The sequence below is a fragment of the Rhinatrema bivittatum genome, chromosome 9, assembly GCF_901001135.1.
Source record: "Rhinatrema bivittatum chromosome 9, aRhiBiv1.1, whole genome shotgun sequence".
Classification (NCBI taxonomy): Eukaryota; Metazoa; Chordata; class Amphibia; order Gymnophiona; family Rhinatrematidae; genus Rhinatrema; species Rhinatrema bivittatum.
In genome coordinates this window covers 264,180,778-264,201,387 of record NC_042623.1, presented here as the reverse complement: position 1 = coordinate 264,201,387, position 20,610 = coordinate 264,180,778, and the positions used below count along the sequence as shown (strand labels likewise).

Sequence of the window (20,610 nt, the reverse complement as noted above, 5' to 3'; positions counted from 1 at the left end):
TTGATACCTCTGATGGTCCCTGGTTACCATTCCTCTCATCTACTGGGAGTTATCATACGGAGGTCTGCCTAAGACCAGCCCGCCCTGGCACCCAAGGGCTCAACCTGCGGGGAACTAGGGCTGGTATTGGCGAAGCTCCAGTCGGCCTCCGTCTCCTAGTCAGATCTGCCTTCCTACGGTGGGGACACGTGGGGCTTGCCCTACGGGTAGCGTGAACCCCACCTAGGGCCAAGGTTCCACCATCAGCACAACATATTTATGTGTTGCTAGCTTGTCAGACACCCATTTTATGCCACCTAAGCCTTCAGGGTTCCATGTGAGAACATCACACTAAGTAGGGGTGATATATCTATTTGCTTCTGACAGATTTTTTTCCTGTGGGCAGCTATAGAGAATGTAGGGATAGGAAGGACTCACACAGCCTCATTAGCAGTTTCTGCAAGCTGACACACACCTCTATGTTAATGGCACACATTGCAGGAACATGAGCCTTCACATGTGTAGGGGCATGAACTGGAGCATACAGTCCACACTGCTAACATAAGTGAGTGTGTGACTGACGTGCTGTGTGTGTGTGTTGCATTCGTGCCTCTTCACACCCCTCGCTCCACCCTCTCTACTTTGGAAGTGACTCCCTTCGGCTCTGACGGACAGATGCAGCTGTGGGTTCTCCCTGCCTCTTGGTCCCGGTGTCCCCGGCTGGCTTGATGCTGTGGATCCACCATGTTCCCGATGATGTAGGGGCGCGCGCTCCAGACTTTGTACCAGCAAGACCGCGAACCTCGGGGGCGTCCCCCATAGTGACATCATCCATTTTCACTTTAAAAGGTCTTTGTTTGCTAACCTCTAACGAGTTAGCAAGGAACTCCAACAGGACTTGCTGCGGCAGTCCACGATACTTGCAACAATGATCCGAGTCAGCGAGGGGAATCCTTTTCCACTGCTCGGCCTTTTCAAACTTACCAGGAGTACCCCCTCCACGGGGTCTCCGCTCTCTCTTCTTGATTTCAGATTGCCAAGATGGGATCCGGTACTTGCTCCTCGAGGGCCTATGTCCCTGAACACTCAGAAGACTCCTCATTGCCTGGAAGTGATTGCGGATGTGAACACAGTGAGTTCTATTGTACATAGGAATTGGTACTCGCTCCACGAGGGCCTACATTCCTATAGCTCAGAAGACTCCCTTCCGTCCAAGATGTTATCACAGGTACGGAGATCAAGAGTTACATTGGCAAGATTACCGATAGGAACCAGTACTTGCTCCATGAGGGCCCATGTTCCTAGAATCCTTTACAGACTCTCTTCTACTCTAGAAGCCATTTCATATAGAGCTATTGAGTTCTTATTGCAGACTGTTTGTGGGAACCAGTGCTCGCCTACGGCTCCTGTTCCTGAAAGTACTGAAGACTCTCTGTGGCATAGAGACCATTGCAGACATCTGCTATTGTGAGTGTACCATCTTGTATCCAGTATACCCTGTCTACTCACTACTTCTAGTCTCTCTACAGCTCAACGACCCAGAGATTATATTACAGTATCAGAAGGACTTCAGCCTTGCTGGACACATCCACTCACTACTGCCACCACTGGTGGTCCAGCTTCCAGTCTAATACAGAACTATTTGTGTTATTTCATATTCTAGCCTAGCCGGTGTTTCCTCTCAGGATCTCCTCCTGGGGGCGCTGTCATCTGCCATCGGCCCAGGGATTCACCATTTCCTCCAAGTGGTCATTCCTTTTACTACTATCACTCTGTGGGAACCAACCACTATTGACCACTACCACCGCTTACGGAAATATTATATAGATAGCTAACTTCTCTTCCTATGGGACTTGCCAGCAGCCTGTATATAACAGATTGCTACTCCGTAGCGGAGGCATGATAGATTGCTATCTCAGTAGCGAAGTACAATACACCTATTGTTAGCTCCTCTCCTCAGAAGAGTATCATTGAACAGACTGCCAACTCCTCTTCCCTGGAGAGTTGATCTATAACAGATTGCTACCTCCTTCCTTACAGGAGTATCTAAGAGCAGTTCGCTAACAGATCTACAGATAGCTAACTCCCTCCTGGCAGGGTGAGCGATAACAGATTGCTAACTCCTCCCCTCTGGAGGAGGAGGGCGTAACAGTGTGGTTTGCTCAGTGGTTGTGTGTGGGTGGGTGTGTCATTCGGAGGTTGATCCCTTGGCCCTGCAATCCAATACCCCTTAGCAGGCAGTGTGTTTACCTAAAGTGAGCACAGACAGCTTTGGCACAGCATTGATCAACTGTTTGCCCTTTAGAGAAGGTATGCTCCTCACAGGCCAGCATATGGACAGCGGTAGGAATGGTCTGATCCCTTGTACTGCTCATTTTCCCAAAGTACACTCACAGTTTATCTGTAGTCTTCACAGGGGTGCAGAGTTGAGCAGCTGGGCATGGTGACACATCCAGTATGTTGTACAATATGAATGTTAGACTTAACATTTGCCTGTTGTTCTCAGCAAGACCTCCCCCCACACTATTTTAGCAAAAACTAATTGGAGTAGGTCAAATAGTGCAGCTATTATGGGGTGTGCTGCCTACCCACATCTAGCACTGGCCCAAGGGCTGGCAAATTAATGGAGGGAGGTAGTGCTGGTTAAGAAACTGGCCAGTGAATGTTGGAATGCTGTGATGCAGTGAACAGGCCGATTCAGACGAGTATGTAGCATCATGCTACTTTACACGCTGCATGTACTGAGAAACCTGGTGCATGGGTTTGTGTGTCTGTGGTTGTTGTTGCTTTGCTCGCCATGTGCCACAGGCATTGTGGCACTCCTATTAAATAGTGCTGTTTTTCTCTAAATTTTCTCGTTTGCCACATCGCTGTTGCTCATATCATGCACAGGTGACATAGAGGTTGCCACACCAGGCCTCATTTTTCAACACTCAGTCTGTGCTGTGTACACAGTGGAACAGGAGGCCTACTGTCTTTCGGCCATAGGAAGGACAATACCTTATGTGTGCAAAAATTGACATGGTGCAACTATATCTGTCTACAAAGGGAGGGGGCACCATTTCTAAAACACTGAACAAGCTTTACTTCTAACAGTAACTAAACTGTTACTTTGTGACTCTTGGAACACTGTGTCAGCTGCTGTGGGTCAAGTAGGGAGGAGGAGTGAGGGAGTAGTGTGTGATACACAATCTGCACAGGTGCATAGCACAGGATGTAGAGGGGGGTGCTGCTGGTGCTGTGTGCAGACTTCCACATATTGCCATTCCTGTAGTGGCTTGCCTTTAGGATCTTTATGCTACCTGTAATGGCATCCTTATGTTACACGTATTATACAGACCCCCAAGCCATGGAAGTACTTGGGTAGGAGCCACAGTGTAGAATGCAGCCTGGCCCCCAGCACCAGAAGCATCCCTCTAGGCCCTCTGGTGGTTGTCTGTGGACATTGTAGAGCAGAAGGTACTCCCTTACTACTCATCCCTACTTGTGATTCAGCAGCTGACAGAGTGTAGCAAGACTCAGCAAGTACACATCGTATTAGGTTTACAGTGTAAGCTACAAATATTTCTGGTCACATACCCTTGCACTCCTGACAGAAATAAGGTGGCAAAAAATAGTTGTCATGACGACGCCAAATTAGCCTTTACACCGCCCAACCTGTACATGCACAGCATGTAACGTGTTGGCCAAGAAGGTACTGAGCAGGTCACATACAGGCACATGTAAGCAGGAGTTACCAAAGAGTATGGTGCTGAAGAAGCCATCAAGAAGCAATAGTGAAGGTACCCAGTAATGATCTCTGGCTGTCTTCTTTACCAGCATACACACAGCTTTCATTGTTATGCCATAGCCCATATGGTCTGGCCTGCTCAATAATTGCATAATTGGAAAGAGGCAGGCCATTGTAGCATGCAAGCTCATGTAGAGAGAAACCTTTAACCTTCGGTACCATAAGCACTAAAACCACACAAGGAAAGGACACAATCAGCAAGTAGATTTTTTCAAAACAGTGAGCACTTTATTTGTAAACACATGTAGTGCGCTGTTTGAAAGTAACACAATATCTTAGGTAATCATTCTGCAAGGACAAGATAGCTAATAGCAAGTAACAATAGTACATTTCATAAACAGCAAATTCACTGTAAACCTGTACATTCATATATTGAAATGACATCATTACATATACAGGCATTGCATCTTATTCTTTAGGCACAATCATGATTACAACTAAGAACATAGAAAGAGGAAGTGGTACCCCCAGTGGCGTAGCTAGACAATTTGGCACCCAGGGCAAGAGACTTCTTCGGCGCCCTCTCCCTCCATCAAGACTCCAGTCTTAGTCATTTAAAAATATACATTTTCTAAAGGCTTAAAAAAAAATAGCAAAACCATTTCAGATTGGAACTATTCTAGTCTTCATGCTTAAATTATGCTAAAAAAAAACAAAACCTGGCATCAGTATCTTAAATTTGTGATTTTGCTGAGATGAACATTTTAAATAGTTTAATTTTTTTTGCTTTAGTATTTGTCTCTACCCACTTTGCTAAATTTTATTTTCTAGAAGAGGGATGCTTAACATTCAGTAATTTAATCTTTCATCCAACTTTTCAAAAGTTGCACTACCAGCACAAATTTTTTTTTTTTAACTGGCAGATTCCTCTCTCACATACATACTGTATATACACATACAGAAGCACCATTCCTTTCTCATACACACACACCGCTCCTTTCTCACATACACACAGAAGCACCCTTCCGATCCAAGGTTGAACAGTTGGTCTCCGGCGGCGGTTAGCAGACTGGTGTTCACTTCTTCGGCCCCCGCCGGCCTCGATTTTAATGTCTTCGGCCCTCTTGATCTCCGGCAGGGGCCGAAGACATTAAAATCGAGGCCGGCAGGGGCCGAAGAAAAGAAGATGGGCGCCTCCCAGCCAGCCTCAAGTGGGGGGGCTGGCTGGGAGGCGCCCATCTTCTTTGCTTCGGCCTCCGCCGCCGCCGGCCTCGATTTTAATTTATTCGGCCCCCGCCGGCCTTTGGGGGCCGGCTGTCTCCGACGGAGGCCGAAGAAATTAAAATCAAAGCCGGCAGAGGCCAAAGAAAAGAAGATGGGCGCCTCCCAGCCAGCCCCTGCTTGAGGCTGGCTGGGAGGCGCCCATCTTCTTTTCTTCGGCCGCCACCGGCCTCGATTTTAATTTTCTCCAGCGGGGGCTGGCTGGGTAGTTCCCATCTTCATTTCTTCGGCCCGCGCGCCGCTGGCTCACCTGGCTGATCTTCTTTTCTTCGGCCCCCGCCGGCCTCGATTTGTATTTCTTCGGCCCCTGCCAGCTTGGCGAAGGCGTTGAGGCTGGGCTGAAGAAGAGCCACGTGGTCGAGACCACGTGACCAGGTAGACTGGCCCACCGGGGGATGCCCGATCCCCCAATAGGTCAATCCACCCCTGACCATTACTATAAATCTCTCATAACAAAAAAAAAAAAGACGATCTGCCAGTATTCAACAACACTTACATCTGGGCTTAAAATACTAATTTCTTTTTTTATTTAAATAGCTTTTTGGTGCCCCCTTAGATCCGGCGCCCGGGGTGGCCGCCCACCCCATGCTACGCCACTGGGTACCCCAAAAGGTATAGAAGTAGAGTTAAGTAACAGCTACATGCAGCACTACTATGTACTGTCAAGCCAAAGGTCTCAGACAGCCCATGTTGAAAGAGTGCACTCTAAGGGGACAGCCTAAGGGCAACAGCAGTAAAGTTCAGAATGAAGGCAGCAGGACATTGATGTAAACCGGTTAGTTCATACTTATGTCCGTATAAGTGGTACATAAAAATTCATAAATAAATAGATAGATAGTTCAGCATGAAGGCAGCAGGAGCATTGAGGCAGCTAAAGCAGCAGAAGACACAGAAGCATGAAGGCAGTGGGAGCATGGAGGCAGGAGGCCCAGGAGGAGACCCAGCAGCATGGAGGCAGCACTTGCAGGAGATGATCTCAGATGACACCCAGCAGCATGGAGGCAGCACTTGCAGGAGATGATCTCAGATGACACTCAGCAGCATGGAGGCAGCACTTGCAGGAGATGAACTCAAATGACACCCAGCAGCATGGAGGCAGCACTTGCAGGAGATGATCTCAGATGACACTCAGCAGCATGGAGGCAGCACTTGCAGGAGATGATCTCAGATGACACTCAGCAGCATGGAGGCAGCACTTGCAGGAGATGATCTCAGATGACACTCAGCAGCATGGAGGCAGCACTTGCAGGAGATGAACTCAGATGACACCCAGCAGCATGGAGGCAGCACTTGCAGGAGATGAACTCAGATGACACCCAGCAGCATGGAGGCAGCACTTGCAGGAGATGATCTCAGATGACACTCAGCAGCATGGAGGCAGCACTTGCAGGAGATGAACTCAGATGACACCCAGCAGCATGGAGGCAGCACTTGCAGGAGATGAACTCAGATGACACCCAGCAGCATGGAGGCAGCACTTGCAGGAGATGATCTCAGATGACACCCAGCAGCATGGAGGCAGCACTTGCAGGAGATGATCTCAGATGACACCCAGCAGCATGGAGGCAGCACTTGCAGGAGATGATCTCAGATGACACTCAGCAGCATGGAGGCAGCACTTGCAGGAGATGATCTCAGATGACACCCAGCAGCATGGAGGCAGCACTTGCAGGAGATGATCTCAGATGACACTCAGCAGAATGGAGGCAGCACTTGCAGGAGATGATCTCAGATGACACCCAGCAGCATGGAGGCAGCACTTGCAGGAGATGAACTCAGATGACACCCAGCAGCATGGAGGCAGCACTTGCAGGAGATGATCTCAGATGACACCCAGCAGCATGGAGGCAGCACTTGCAGGAGATGAACTCAGATGACACCCAGCAGCATGGAGGCAGCACTTGCAGGAGATGATCTCAGATGACACTCAGCAGCATGGAGGCAGCACTTGCAGGAGATGATCTCAGATGACACCCAGCAGCATGGAGGCAGCACTTGCAGGAGATGATCTCAGATGACACTCAGCAGCATGGAGGCAGCACTTGCAGGAGATGATCTCAGATGACACTCAGCAGCATGGAGGCAGCACTTGCAGGAGATGAACTCAAATGACACCCAGCAGCATGGAGGCAGCACTTGCAGGAGATGATCTCAGATGACACCCAGCAGCATGGAGGCAGCACTTGCAGGAGATGATCTCAGATGACACCCAGCAGCATGGAGGCAGCACTTGCAGGAGATGAACTTAAATGACACCAGCAGCATGGAGGCAGCACTTGCAGGAGATGAACTTAAATGACACCAGCAGCATGGAGGCAGCACTTGCAGGAGATGAACTCAAATGACACCAGCAGCATGGAGGCAGAGATGGGACAGCATGACAAAAGCCAGCAGCAGGAAAATTATTGTAGGTTACTTAACTAATCCTGTAATAGGGGCAGAGCCTCTAGGAGGACTTCTTAGCTAGTATGCTGCAAGAAAAGGCTTCACAGAACAGCAAGCATTCTGCATGCTGGCACAGCAACTCTGTAGTGAGGACACACTGAGCTGGTTTCTTCCATCTAGATGGCACAACAACTCTGTAGTGAGGACACGCTGAGCTGGTTTCTTCCATCTAGATGGCACAGCAACTCTGTAGTGAGGACACACTGAGCTGGTTTCTTCCATCTAGACAGCAAATATTAAAACAAGACCGACCAATTGTCTTAGATTAAGATAATTTATTTGCACATATATCTCTTGATAAAAAGAGCCCAACTATGTCAGAGTTTCGCACAAGGCTGCTTCAGGGGCTTTATCAGAGGCAAAACTAAGATTCATTTTTTCAAGTTGTAAATAGTGATCTAAAGTAAAAAGTATAGGGTCATGGCAGGATTAAGTCTCAATGGTGTGCTGTATGCCTCTGTCTATTAATATGAGTACTGGAACCATGCAAGCCAACAAACTATTTCACCATAGCTTAATCCCTATATATATTTTACTTTAGATTACCATTTACAACTTGAAAAATTGAATCTTAATTTTGCCTCTGATAAAGCCCTTGAAGCATCCTTGTGCGAAACTCGACCAGAGTTGGGCTCTTTTTATCAAGAGATATATGTGCAAATAAATTATCCTAATCTAAGGCAACTGGTCTGTCTTGCTTTATTTGCCTTCTGGCTTTGAAGAACCACCTTCCGGTCTGTTTTGTGGGACCATTCCATCTAGATGGCACAGCAACTCTGTAGTGAGGACACACTGAGCTGGTTTCTTCCACCTAAACGGCAAGGCAGTGCTGTAGTGAGGACAAACCGAGCTGATTTCTTCCATCTAGATAGCACAGCAACTATGTGAAGAGGCCAGCCCAGTCTTGTCGCTAATTTTGTCTTCTTGGACTTTACTGCCCATTTTGTTTTCTTCAAGGCCCCTTGCCATGTGGTACCTTCCCAGTTGGGGGGGGGGGGGGAATTCTGCGGGGTGTTGATTCTACGAATGGAGCTGAGGATTCTGAAGGCTGCTCTGGCATGCATGCAGTATTTGTGTGAGTACATTACTGATATTGCAGATGGCAGCAACAAGAGTGTTTACATTTTGAGTGTTTGCTGCCATATTCTGCTGCGGGATCCTGTTTTGCCTGTCCATGGATCTTCTGAGTAGCCGAATCTCTCCACACAATTGCCTCACTTCATGTACAGGCATGCTTGCTTCTGTGGTTGGTGCTGGTGCTGGTCCTGGTGGGAGTGTCGGTGTTGCTGGCAGTGTCGGTACTGCTGCTTCTGTCATTGACAGTGGGGCCGTCGTTGCCGGTGCTGATGGCACTCCGGTTGTGTGAGGTTGTAAGACGGGCATTGATGGGGTGGTGTGCTCCACTTGGCCTGGGGATGGTGAATCCACATGGTTTCGTGGGGTGCTGGCTCACGGTACATTTGGTTCTGAAGAGTGCCAGTCAAGGTTGCCTTCCTCCATGAATGTGGACAGATTGAGGGATGCCTGAAGTGGGCTTGTTGAGGTGAGCTGTTGTAGCAACAGCAATGGCTGTGAATCCTGTGGTGAGGGCTGCTGCTCCTCCTTCCTACACTGTGTCTCTACATCCATCAGTAAGGGCCTCTGGAGTACTGCGAGTGGGCAGATGTTCCCAGGGGCATCCTGGCTCAGCCTAGGGGCTTCCCAGCTGGGACCGGCAGCTTGGCACCTGAGAGCTGTTGAAACAAAAGAGGAGAAACCAAAAAGAAGACATAAGCACATTTGCCAGCAAGTATCCTTTATTTTCTTTGGCATGAGAGGTGCACTTAGCTTCTTTGCATAGTGATCATCTTATGCCAAATGATGTGTGCCTCCACTTGCAGCCTGCCCATTTACGGGTGAGGTGAACTTACTGGCTGTTTAAACATGCCCTCGAATATGTCCAGCCCCAGCCTCTCCATCAGTTGCTCTCCATTTGTGTCAGCTGGATTGGACAGGGCAGTCCTCCTCCGGTCACACGCTGGAACTTGGCTCTCGCCGCCACCTTGGCCTTCAGCTGGGCCTTAATATCTCTGTATCGGTGGGCCACCTGCTCCCCACTTCTTTCAATGCCGTTCTGCCTGCTGATGGACTGTGCCAGGTTGCACCATATCTACCCCTTTGCTGCCTTAGATGTCTTTGCCGCCCGGTTGCCAAACAGCTGAGGATAGTTTTGCAGGACCCCTGCAATCACCAGGTTGTTCTACTGCATACTGAACTTTATGGCCCTTAGATGAGGATGTGCTGCTGCCTGGCTGCCAGAAGGGGATGCCACTTTCTCTTCCGGAGAGGTGTCCTCCCTTTCCTCACTCTCCCTCCTGCTCCCTTCTTCCTCCCCCTCCTGCACCTACCCTACCAACTCTCTTCTCTTCTGCTTTCTTTATCTATCCCTACTCTGCCCTACTCCTCCTCCAAAACTCACCTGACTAGACCCTTCCCCTTCCCCCTCCCTCCTATCCCTTCCATGCTTCCTCTCTCTACTCCTGTAGCTGTCCCTACTCCTACTCTGACTCCTTCCCCTGCCACTCCTGCCTCCATCCTCCCTCTCTGCCCCCCAATCCCTCCCATCCTGATGCCTCTCCTCTCTCCCCAATCTCCAAGCACACCTCCGTCACACACACACCTCTCCTCAGACTCGGCACACACACACACCTCACCACCTCTACTCCTCACCACTTCTCTATTCCTCCTCACAAAAAACAGACTGACAAGTTGGACTAACAAACAAAAACATTCATTCCAACAAAGATGACAAAAGAAAAAAGGAAAGGGAAAGAGAGAACAACAGCAAACAAGACACTACAATCAGTAATCACTATAAATCTCCTAGAACCCACCAACACATACCTCCTCTAACCAAACTCCTGACACACCCTCAAAGAGGCATGTGCAAGAAGCCAGTATTTATATTGTAGCAAAAAAAAAAACACCCCCCCAAAACACGCTGTGCAATGACGCAACGCTGTGTGCAATGCAATAATGCCACATGTGATATTTACCTATGCAATGCAGCAGGACAGCAATTTAAATACACACACCCCATTTCTTTATCGCGTCCGTTATTTATGTGATAAACATAGCATTTTGATGAGTCTAGGCCTAGTTACAGAAACTAATAAAGATTTGTACCTTTTTCACCATGGCACCTTCTCAATGTTGATGATTCAACATGCCACACCCCTGTGTAGGGAAATGATAGATATCTAGATTTGTCAGAAAAAGCTTCAATTTAGGATTTGTTCCATCTCTTATTAGGCTACTTATGCAAAATGAAACTATTTGCAGTGCAAGAATGGAGGATTTGAAACTTATTGCTGTGGTACATCCTAGCTTCAGGATAAGATTTCAGTGATTTTGGAGAATGCTGTAAATAAATCTATGGCTCTAGATATTAGATCACGAATATAATTAAAAATGTAGCATACCTAAGAAAAATGGTTCAAACTGCTGCTTTATGAAAATATTTAATAAAATGGAAAGTAAAACAACAAAACTGAGGCGCATGCAAACAATTCTGGTTTATTTTATTACTGTGATTGTTTTTATAATTAAACTAAGGCAGTTCAATGCAAATACAAGTACAGCATTACTTATTAGGCATTCAGATTGACCATGTAATTCCTAATGCTCATTAGCCATGCAGGCTTCTAGAAGCTGAATTGGAAGGGATTTTTTGTTGTGTTTAGTACCTCTTTTACTGGACCAACATATACCTAATGCAAAGACAATTCAGTACATGAACTTTCAAGACCAGTTCAGTTCAAAACAAGTTTGAAAAGTGCATATTCTAAGCACTGCACAAAGGCACGTTTTGAGAATCTGACCATCAACTTCCTCTCTTCATTTCCTGGCCCATGGACACATTGACAGCTACTGAGGCTGTCTGCCAGCCAGGCATTCTCTGACACAACCCACCCACTTGCCACCTTGCTTCCCAGCCTAGGGACACAACAGCTGCCAATACTATCTCCCATCTGGGCAACTTCTGCCACAAACCACCTGCTGCCACCCTCATTTTGTTTCCCAGCCCTGGGAAATAACTGTCGAGGCTGTCTCCATGCCAGGCCTCTTCTGCCACAACCTATCTGCCTAGCTTTTCAAATATGTGACAAGGGAAGACCAATATCAGCAGCAGCAACGTGAACTCCTGCTGGTTCTCCCTACTTGTGTATGACCTAACATGCACCATGTGCAATCATGCATGTACAAAACTCACAATAAACAGTTCCTGCACCATGTGGATAGATGGATGCACCCTCAAGAATAGGTTCTCTTGCTTTAGTGAATTGCACCTAAAAACTCAAACGCAATAAAGTTTGAAAAAAATCCAAGAAGAAATGCATACAATTATATTGAAAGCATTCATAAAAAATTTGTATCTTCTTTTTCATTATTTGGATTCAATAAAGAATGAAACGAATAATATAAAATTAATTTTATTTGTAATAACTAGTAAGAAAATTATGAAATATGAAGATTTGACATCAAAAAGATTTACAACTATAAATATTAAACAAAAGTAAAAATGTAAATCTGAATGACATGACATAGAACTTCAACTGTACTATTTCATATCCTGTAACATACAAGTACTCCGACTTTCATAAATCTTGCATTTTATTCCCCAAAGAATTGGGGAAATGTTTTACTGTATTTTTGGAGTGAAAGAGTGAGTTTTCTATTGTGTTTTACACTCCTCGGGTGGAGATTTGTATTTGGTTTGTTATTGTATTTAACAGCATTTACTATGCAGTCAGAACATCAAGAATTAAATAGAGAAATATGACATTGTAACACTGTGAAAATATTTTATCTTTGGAGATATCTTACAAGTTAAGAAAATGTTGAACCTTACTGAATTTTTTTTTATTAATGCTTTAAGAAAAATAAACTTACTTACATGAAAGCCTAAATAAAAGAAGGGGCAATAACTAAAGATTATTATTTTGAAAAGAAATCATCAATTTCTGACATTCCTAAAAAAATGAACCACTCAATCCGGCCTTCCGCTGCTTACACACACTTATATTGCAATATGTTCATTGGGGTGATGTATAATTATGTAGCAGAAACACAAATCATTCATATTTTTGTTTACATGAAAAAGTGCAAATCTCCAAAAACACTTAGTAAGGCTGATTTCTTACCTTTGATTAGCTTATGTGGAAAAGTAACAGTGACTGTCGTTTTCAGCATGAAAGTGAGGGTCATTTTCTGTTGTGTGAAAAAGAGACCTACCTACTGAAATGCTTAATGTAAAATTTAAGTAATAAAAACAGCCAAAGTTACACCTGCTTAGGTCTTTATTTCACGGCCCAACATTCCTACAATGATGACACTTTTTTGGCCCAACAGTTTCCTTCTGTTAATTTAAGGTTTCCAGCTCGTTGACCTACAGTGTCATGAGCCTTCATTCATGACTACCTATGGTTTTGTCCTATTTTATATCCCCTTCCCAACTTACTTAGCTCAATCATTGCAGGGACACTCCTCAGCCAGGGGTAATTATGAACTAGGGCTTCCTTCCTAACCCCATTCACCTGATGTCACTGTTGTACAATCACTGGGACTCCCTACCCCAGGGCATTTGCTGCCTCTGTAGCCTGTCTGAGGAGCAGGGCTAACCTAGGAATTGAACCCATATCTTCCACATAGCAGCAAGCAGAACTGCCATTGAAATAGCTGAAAGAGCTTTAATTTATACTATTTACAGTTCCATGGTTTGGATAACTATTATCATCATGATCTCAAAACTCTCTGTATTTTGTTGAGATGTTATTCTGGTGTTTTAAACTTATCCATGAAGTTTAAAATTCACATTACATACCATATGTATCTCAATTTAATGGTTATGTTAGCTTCCAAACTTTTCCCTTTTTTAAGAAACATTAATATTTCTTAAATTATAATTTTAAAGTAACCATTACAAAGCCTTCAGGCATCAAATGACAGTTCTAAAACCATTTTAAGTTATTTTCTCATACAATATCTATATTGTCAAAATACTATTAAAGTCTATAACCCAGAAAAGTGAATATTAATATAAACAGAATGAGAAAATACTCAATATGAAATAGGAAGGTTCTACATGAATCTTCATATCCTCATTTGCATTTTTCAAATGCAAATGAGGGGGGGGGAAATAGTATCTTCCTTTTTCCACCCAATATTACCAGACTAAAATATTTACTTTAATTAAACAAATAAATAAGAGAGGAAATATAATCATAACCCTAGAAAAACTTTTCTTTGGATTAACAAATCTTAACTTCAGAAATTCAAAGAGACAGTAGAACCATTAGAGGCAAAAGAATCTGAAATCCCTTTCACCCTTCTAGATGTAATATATATAGTTAATTGGTCTGGATCAATAAAAGATATCTTGTCATCCCCAAATTTACCGGTAATATTGATCTTTCCTTGTTTCCAATAAAAACGTTTCTGCTATTGATGTGTTGGCTTGGCTAAATTGGGAAATTGTACAACACTTTGTCCATTCTATCAACATCCTAACATGCAAAATCCAAAGCTTAGAGTGGCTTTATTTTTATGCCACTGGTAGGAATCTGGTATTAGGGTATTAGTAGGTGAAAATGACTAGAGGTTGCCCTCTTTGGCTATGAGATCTGGACCTGGGCAATACAGAGACATAGAAAGTTATTTAGACTCCAGTATGTGATTCCATGGTTAAACTGAAACAGAGGATATGGTTTACAATTCAAGCAAGATGGGAGAGCCATAAAGAACCGGGTAGGACTGTTAAATTCAAAAGAGGAAAAGGGGAACCCTAAGAACCCCTGATGAGCTCAAGTAGCCCTGAAGCATTGTTATCTTATCAGATCCATGCTGAGGAAAACAGCTATTTCTACAGGTGTGTCTGTGAAGACCAGCTCTGCACTAGGACCTCCAGATGTTTTAAAGAAAGATAGCATCCTTCCACTGTGGCTGGCCATTGGGATGTATCTTTCACAGTGCAGAGCAGAGTGGCTGAGCAGGCTGAATGGGCAAGATGGCCTTTTTCTGCTATCATCTACTATATTACTATGTAACCTTTAAGAGCAACTTGGTACAATGTCTGATAATGAAGGAAAAATTGATTGTGGGTTTGTCAGGTTTGAAAACTGAGATGAGAAATTACTCAAACTTTATCTGCATTACTAATGAGACTGGAAGCAAAAATGGATAAGTCAACTATACATAAATTGGAGGCGAATGTAAGAGATGCTGAAATCAACTGGCCGTTGTGAATTAAAGTGCTGATGAAGGCATTTACTGGGACACTGATACATGATAAAATTATCTAAAGGAAAAAGCCAAAAATTGTGAGGAAAAATGAAATATCAGAATTTATGATGTAAGTTTCCTTAATGTGAAATCCTTACTGGGGATAATAAGTAAATTCAGATCAAACAATATTTGATTAATATTTTCAATATTGAACAGAAAGTTACACTACCTATTATAAATGCTTTTTTAATTACAACATATCACAAGTAGCATGGCTCATTAGAGGGTAATTTTCAAACAGCATGCACATTTTTTACCCTTGGACTCTAGACAGAATTTTCAAAGTGGATTTCTGCACATAAATCCACTTTGAAAATTTATGAGTTGATTGGAAACCCCATGTGGTACATATGCACAAATTTACAAAAATATGCATGCAAATCCTGATCCCGCCCCTCCACAGATTGCCTATTTAATGCGTGCGTAAAAGTATGTATAAAATCATGTTCTGAGCACACTTTTACGCACGTACCTGCAGGGGCAATTTTCACAGAGCCAATTACGCTCATAAAACAGAGTTTATGCATGTAAGTGCCTTTGAAAATTACCCTCCCCCCAATAAGTTATTAAATTCTTCAGCTAGTGTTTCAAGTATAGCAGAAGAGCTTCCACTTACAGACTGCCTGAGTGGTAGCTAGAGAACTTATTTAGTCTAGCCTGCTTTTAAATTGTGCCAAAATATGTTTCAACAAATGTACAGAAGCTAGATAATTAAATACATTTTAAGTATTAAACTCTACTGTGGTTATCTAAACTCATACAAGAAGTGCAATATTTACCTGCTATTTACAAATTGGATGGCATCAGAAAAATGGAAATATTAAACAATGGTAATTAAAATTATGCCTGGCCTAATAATTTTTATTGTCTTAAAATCAAATATATCACATGGATTTTCTTTAAATCTGATAATATTTGTTCCTTAGGCTTTACTATCAGCATACCACTAAAGCATGAGTTTTGAAAAGCAGAAATGGTGGCTATATTCACTGGTAATAGAGGATTTAGCGTTGTGAAGTTATACTGCTTCTCACTGTCTGAGCTGAAATGGTTAACATTCGCTCACGTTCTTTAACGATTTCCATCTCAATTTTGGCCTTGATTTTATCCCATTCCACTTCCACCTGTAAAATAAAACTATGCCTGTTAGTACTTACAATGGCATAGACAGAGATATAATAAAACAGATGCAAGACCAGAATCTGACTTGTTGTCAGATTTTATAATTGAAATGATTAAGATACATCTTTGAATCTGTTGATTCACTGCAATGTATGATATTTTGTGACTATGGACAATTTTAATAGCAAAATTATTGCTCTGTATGACTGACGCCATTGAAGTCTAAGAATGCAAATGATGTGCGGAATAACATACGGTACTTTTTAATGGTAATAAGTGGAGCAGTAAGCTAAGCAACAAGACTTCACAAGCTGTACTTTATGTATATCATCATACCTTTAATCAGCCTTCTGAGAAGGAAATCTTTTGCTATCAGAAGACATTCAATTTTGCCTGAGTGTTAAGATTTTTTTTTAACATTTCTAAAACAGAAGCAAACCCCTCCACCCAAAACCTTTGTAATACCTGTAGCAGAAAGCAGAACAAGAACTGAAGTAACCAAATGAACTGAGAGAAAGGTATGAATAAAAGGAAGCAAGATCCATTAAATAATAAACAAAGCCAAAGCATGGGTGGAAATCTGAAAGAATGAGAGGAAGAAACACATTCATGGATTTCTGTGACGTTCAATTTCAGCAAAATTCCAACTTTAAGCAGGTTTTATCTGGATGTTGCTCTGGTGTTAAAACCATTCATTTGAAAACAGAAAGACAATGCCTGCTATCAGCTGTGCTTAACTTACACAGATTTCTGTCATACAGAGATCATATTACATCCATAAGATTGGTTATGTTTCTGGGGCCAGTGACTGAACTTTATACTTACACCTTCTGCATACTGCAAAAATCTTTGGTTGGTTTCTTTTTTACTGAAGTCCTCCAGGTACTTCTGTCGGAAAGCCAAAACTGTGTCGACATGTGTCTTATGTTTCACAGCTAGTTCTAATGCTCTGGAGTAATGTAAAAAATTTGATTTACTTATTAAAATGTATGTATCACTTCCTCAAGCTAGAAGCAAGTTAGTTTTAAAAGCAAACAACAATATTTAGAAACAAAGACAACTCAAAAACTTAAAATCAAACTAGACTAATATCTCCCCACCTCTCATAGGCCTGGATTTCTCAAAATGCACTAAATATCGCATGCGTTTGGAAAAGGAGCATGTTTTATGGCAATAGGCAGTTTTTCGCAATTTGCGCTAATACCTAGCGGAAGCACTAAGTGCAAATTGCGATAAGTGCCAGAATTGTATTTCCTACAAACAACCACTGGGGGGACCATGTTTAGTAGTTTTAAGCTCCTGGAGAGCCAGTCTAGCTGTGAGGGCCCTTCTATGACCATGACCATGGGGGGGGGGGGGGGTGTAAAGAGAGAGAGAGATTGTTGTTACCCAGGTAGAGAGTCTATCAAGCTAGGTTGAGAGAACATTGCACAAATCTCATCTTTGGGCGAGTTTCCTCACTCCGAAGGTCATCAAATCTTCACAAGAGAGCACTGTTCTGTTTGTACGTCTCACTTTGAATGTCAAAGTGGCCCCTAACCCCTACACTAGTACCTAAACCTCACCTCGAGTTACTAGGTGGGCCTCCTATACAGATAGTCTCTCTCTCTCTCTCCCTCCCTTCCCCCCCCCCCTTGTGGTTGTAGAAGGGCCCTGACAGCTAGGCTGGTTCTCCAGGAGCTTAAAACTACTAAAAACGGCATTTGCAAAAACATTGCAACCAGTGATAAAGCCCCATCGCACAGCTTTACGCAAATGAAAAAGGTGTAGCTAAAATTTGCATTAAAGCCATGCAATATGGCTTTGCAAAACTGTGAGCCCAGCCCTCTTGGCCACAAATCCCACCACAAACTCCTATTTTTCTCATTTGCATCGCACCATGCGTTATGGGGCTTTCACATGCATTAAGACGTTTTCGCATGTGTTAAAGATGCTTAATGCATGCGAAAACGCCATATAGCACTTTGATAAATGACCCCCATAGTTACCTACAAAAAGGCATCCAAAACCAAAAATGTCTTAAATGGTGTACAGAAGCTGAACAAATTAATAGACTAATATTCCTAAAGTATATTTATCATTAATATAAATAAAAACTAGTATGAACATATAAATAACACCATTAGGCTTCATTCATAAAGAACCAAGTGACCTCTCTGTCAGGGAGTGCAGGCACAACATGGGTGGAGGAAGGCCTGCGAGCAGGCAGGAAGTGGTTGGGAGGATGGTGTAGGGGAGCTGAGGAGTGGGTAAGAGGTCAGGGAAAGGAGCAGACTTGGGAGGGATTAGGGTAATGGGCACAGGAATAGGTTATGGGTAGGCGAGGGGAGCACTCAGTGAGGCCCCACTCACAGTATTTAAGGCTGGGTTTGGGCCTTCCTGAGCCCCTTTTTACTGGATCGGCAGCCTTGCTTTTGCCTCTTCCCTTCAGTTGCTGCTGTCCGTTTTTTTGCTGGCCTACCCTCCAACTTGTCTGTAGCCCAGCTTTCAATGAAAATGTACATGTTTTGTTGGTCTGGGACCATTTTGGTTTGTGGTGGCCTAGCTGGCAATCATGATAGGAGTTTATCACGGTGGTGACATGATCGGGACTCGTGCGTAATAGCGATGCACTGTTTAAAAAAAAAAAAAAAAAAGAGGGAAACCCTTTTGCTTTGGTAGCGGTTTAGGAGCGGTGGTTTGCTGACTGCTGGCGGGCTCTGGGTTAGTTCTGGGGTGCCCGGTTTCCCTCTCGCTGTGTTCCCTGCCTGGCCTACTAGGAGAGGATGGAGGTGTCTTCATTTGCGAGGAGTGGGAGTCCCTACTATCCCATCTCCAGGCCAGGTTCTGTCTCTTTGTAGTTGGCGTGTTGAGGCACTCAAGTGCTCCTAATTTGAGTTTCGCTGCTTCTTTACCGCATGACCGTGTGGTGTAATGGTGTGGTCCAGGCTCTTCCCCTCCCTGGCCTTCCCCCATGTCATGAGGAGAGAAACTGTGTTTTGTTTGATTACAATATAATAATTTATATTAAAAAAAATAAAGTCTTGCCATTTTGGCCTTGGAACATATGGCTGTCTTCTCTCTCAGTCATCTCGTTACAGCAAATTCAGCAGCTCATCGATCATGCCTTCTAACAGACAAGGCTCTGCAGCCAAAAAATTAGCCCAGAATTAGATAAAAAAAAAGACAGAAGGCTAGGCAGGAAGCACCTGCCACCTCTCGGAGGGCCACAAAGCGCAGAGCCAGCTCATGAGCATCAGGATTTAGAGGCCTAGATGAAAGAACTTCAATGCAATCCCCAGTAGGGAGATTCACATTCACATCTGCTGGAGACGGAGAATACTGGCAGGCTGATGTCAGTGTAGGGGTGTGTATATATACACACCGTGACGTCAGCTTTGCTCCGTCTCATTTGTTGGTAGAGGTGCATAACCCACTGGTTCTGGATCCACCTGTCTGAACGCTAAGAAATGATAAATTATATAAAAGAGCATAGGGCCTCTTCAAAGGTTTTGGAACAAATATGAATAGGAAGATTAGAAAAGCCCTGCTGAAGGGAATAGTAATCTGTTATTGTTCTGCTGAGAATGGTTGGCTAATTCCTGTTACCAGCACTTTTTGAGCAGCTGTACTAACAAAATACACATTTAAATACATTGTCTGATAGAGAAACAACATCATAACATTCCCCCTTTCAGTTCTAATCTTTAGTTTATTCCTGAGAACTCAGATATTTATATGAATATTTACTTTTGTATATTTCCTTTAAATATGACTTTTTTTTCCCACTTCTTTAACTTCTTAGTTTGTTGTGTTTTTGATCCAACAGAACTCAGCAAGTAATACAATTTTTCCATATAAACCTCCCAAAAAAGATTTTCCCTGTAATGGTACCTTATATATGTAAAGAGGACAAAGACTAAAAAAAGTAGAATAGGAAGATTATAAAAGCTATTCTGCTTTAAAAGATGTATTTATGTATGTTGTGCCTGTATCGCTAATTGTTTAGACACTAACTCCTACAGCGAGGTTGCATTAAGGCTGTCCTATCTACTGCCTATGGGGGTCATTTTGTAAAGCTTATTGCATGCGATAAGCCGCTATCGCATGTGAAAAGTCCCTTTTCGCATGCGATAGCTTGCTAGGGGCAGAGTCGGGGCGGACTCCGCGATGTCTTCACTGGCGGCGATAAGGTAAGCCATGTTATCGTCGCCAGTAGCGTGCCCAATAGCACCACCTTTCACGGTGGCGCTATTGGGTGTGAAAGCCGGCAGTGATAACACCGCGGTGGTGCGATGGCTGCCGGCTTTCACAGGCCTTCCCCCACCCCCCCCCCCCCCCCTTTGCTGGATTCACCATTCTGCGATAGAATGGTGAATCCAGGCCTATGTTTCCTATGAAAATTGTACATACAGTTAGGCATCCTGACCTACATTATGTTTTTTTGAAACTAGACAAAATAAGGATTTTAGAGATGGATGACAATTATTTCTTCTGCATGCAATGCTATACTATACTGAATCCCCCTTGAATTAGAGCATTATTCACTGAAAAAATCTTGTAACTCTACAAATTTTCTCCAGTTACAGAAAAATTAAGTACTACTATTAGTTCTATTTATCAATTCTAGGAGTCAGTCTGAATTCATCCCAGTCCATGAAACCGTATCTAGAGTGACAAAAGAGGCACACCTGAATCTAAGGCGGATTAGGCAACTCTGACCCTACCTGCATTGGGGAGAGTTGCAATGT

At 43.6% G+C, this 20,610-nt stretch overlaps 1 protein-coding gene across 5 annotated transcripts in view; it reads right to left on the bottom strand.

Annotated features, from left to right (window-relative positions):
- Nucleotides 1-10,053: 10,053 nt before the first annotated feature.
- Nucleotides 10,054-20,610, bottom strand: part of IFT80 (intraflagellar transport 80) — a 264,566-nt gene continuing 254,009 nt past the window's right edge. For 4 of the 5 annotated variants that reach the window (XM_029617084.1, XM_029617083.1, XM_029617085.1 and 1 more), the window contains 2 exons: nucleotides 16,706-16,829; nucleotides 10,054-15,882 (listed from right to left, as the gene is read on the bottom strand). In XM_029617084.1, the coding sequence (XP_029472944.1) occupies nucleotides 15,763-15,882; nucleotides 16,706-16,829 (244 nt within the window). In that variant the 3' untranslated portion in view covers nucleotides 10,054-15,762. Of the gene's footprint in view, nucleotides 15,883-16,705; nucleotides 16,830-20,610 lie in introns of those variants that run through there. The other variant, XR_003858776.1, reaches the window with a different exon arrangement.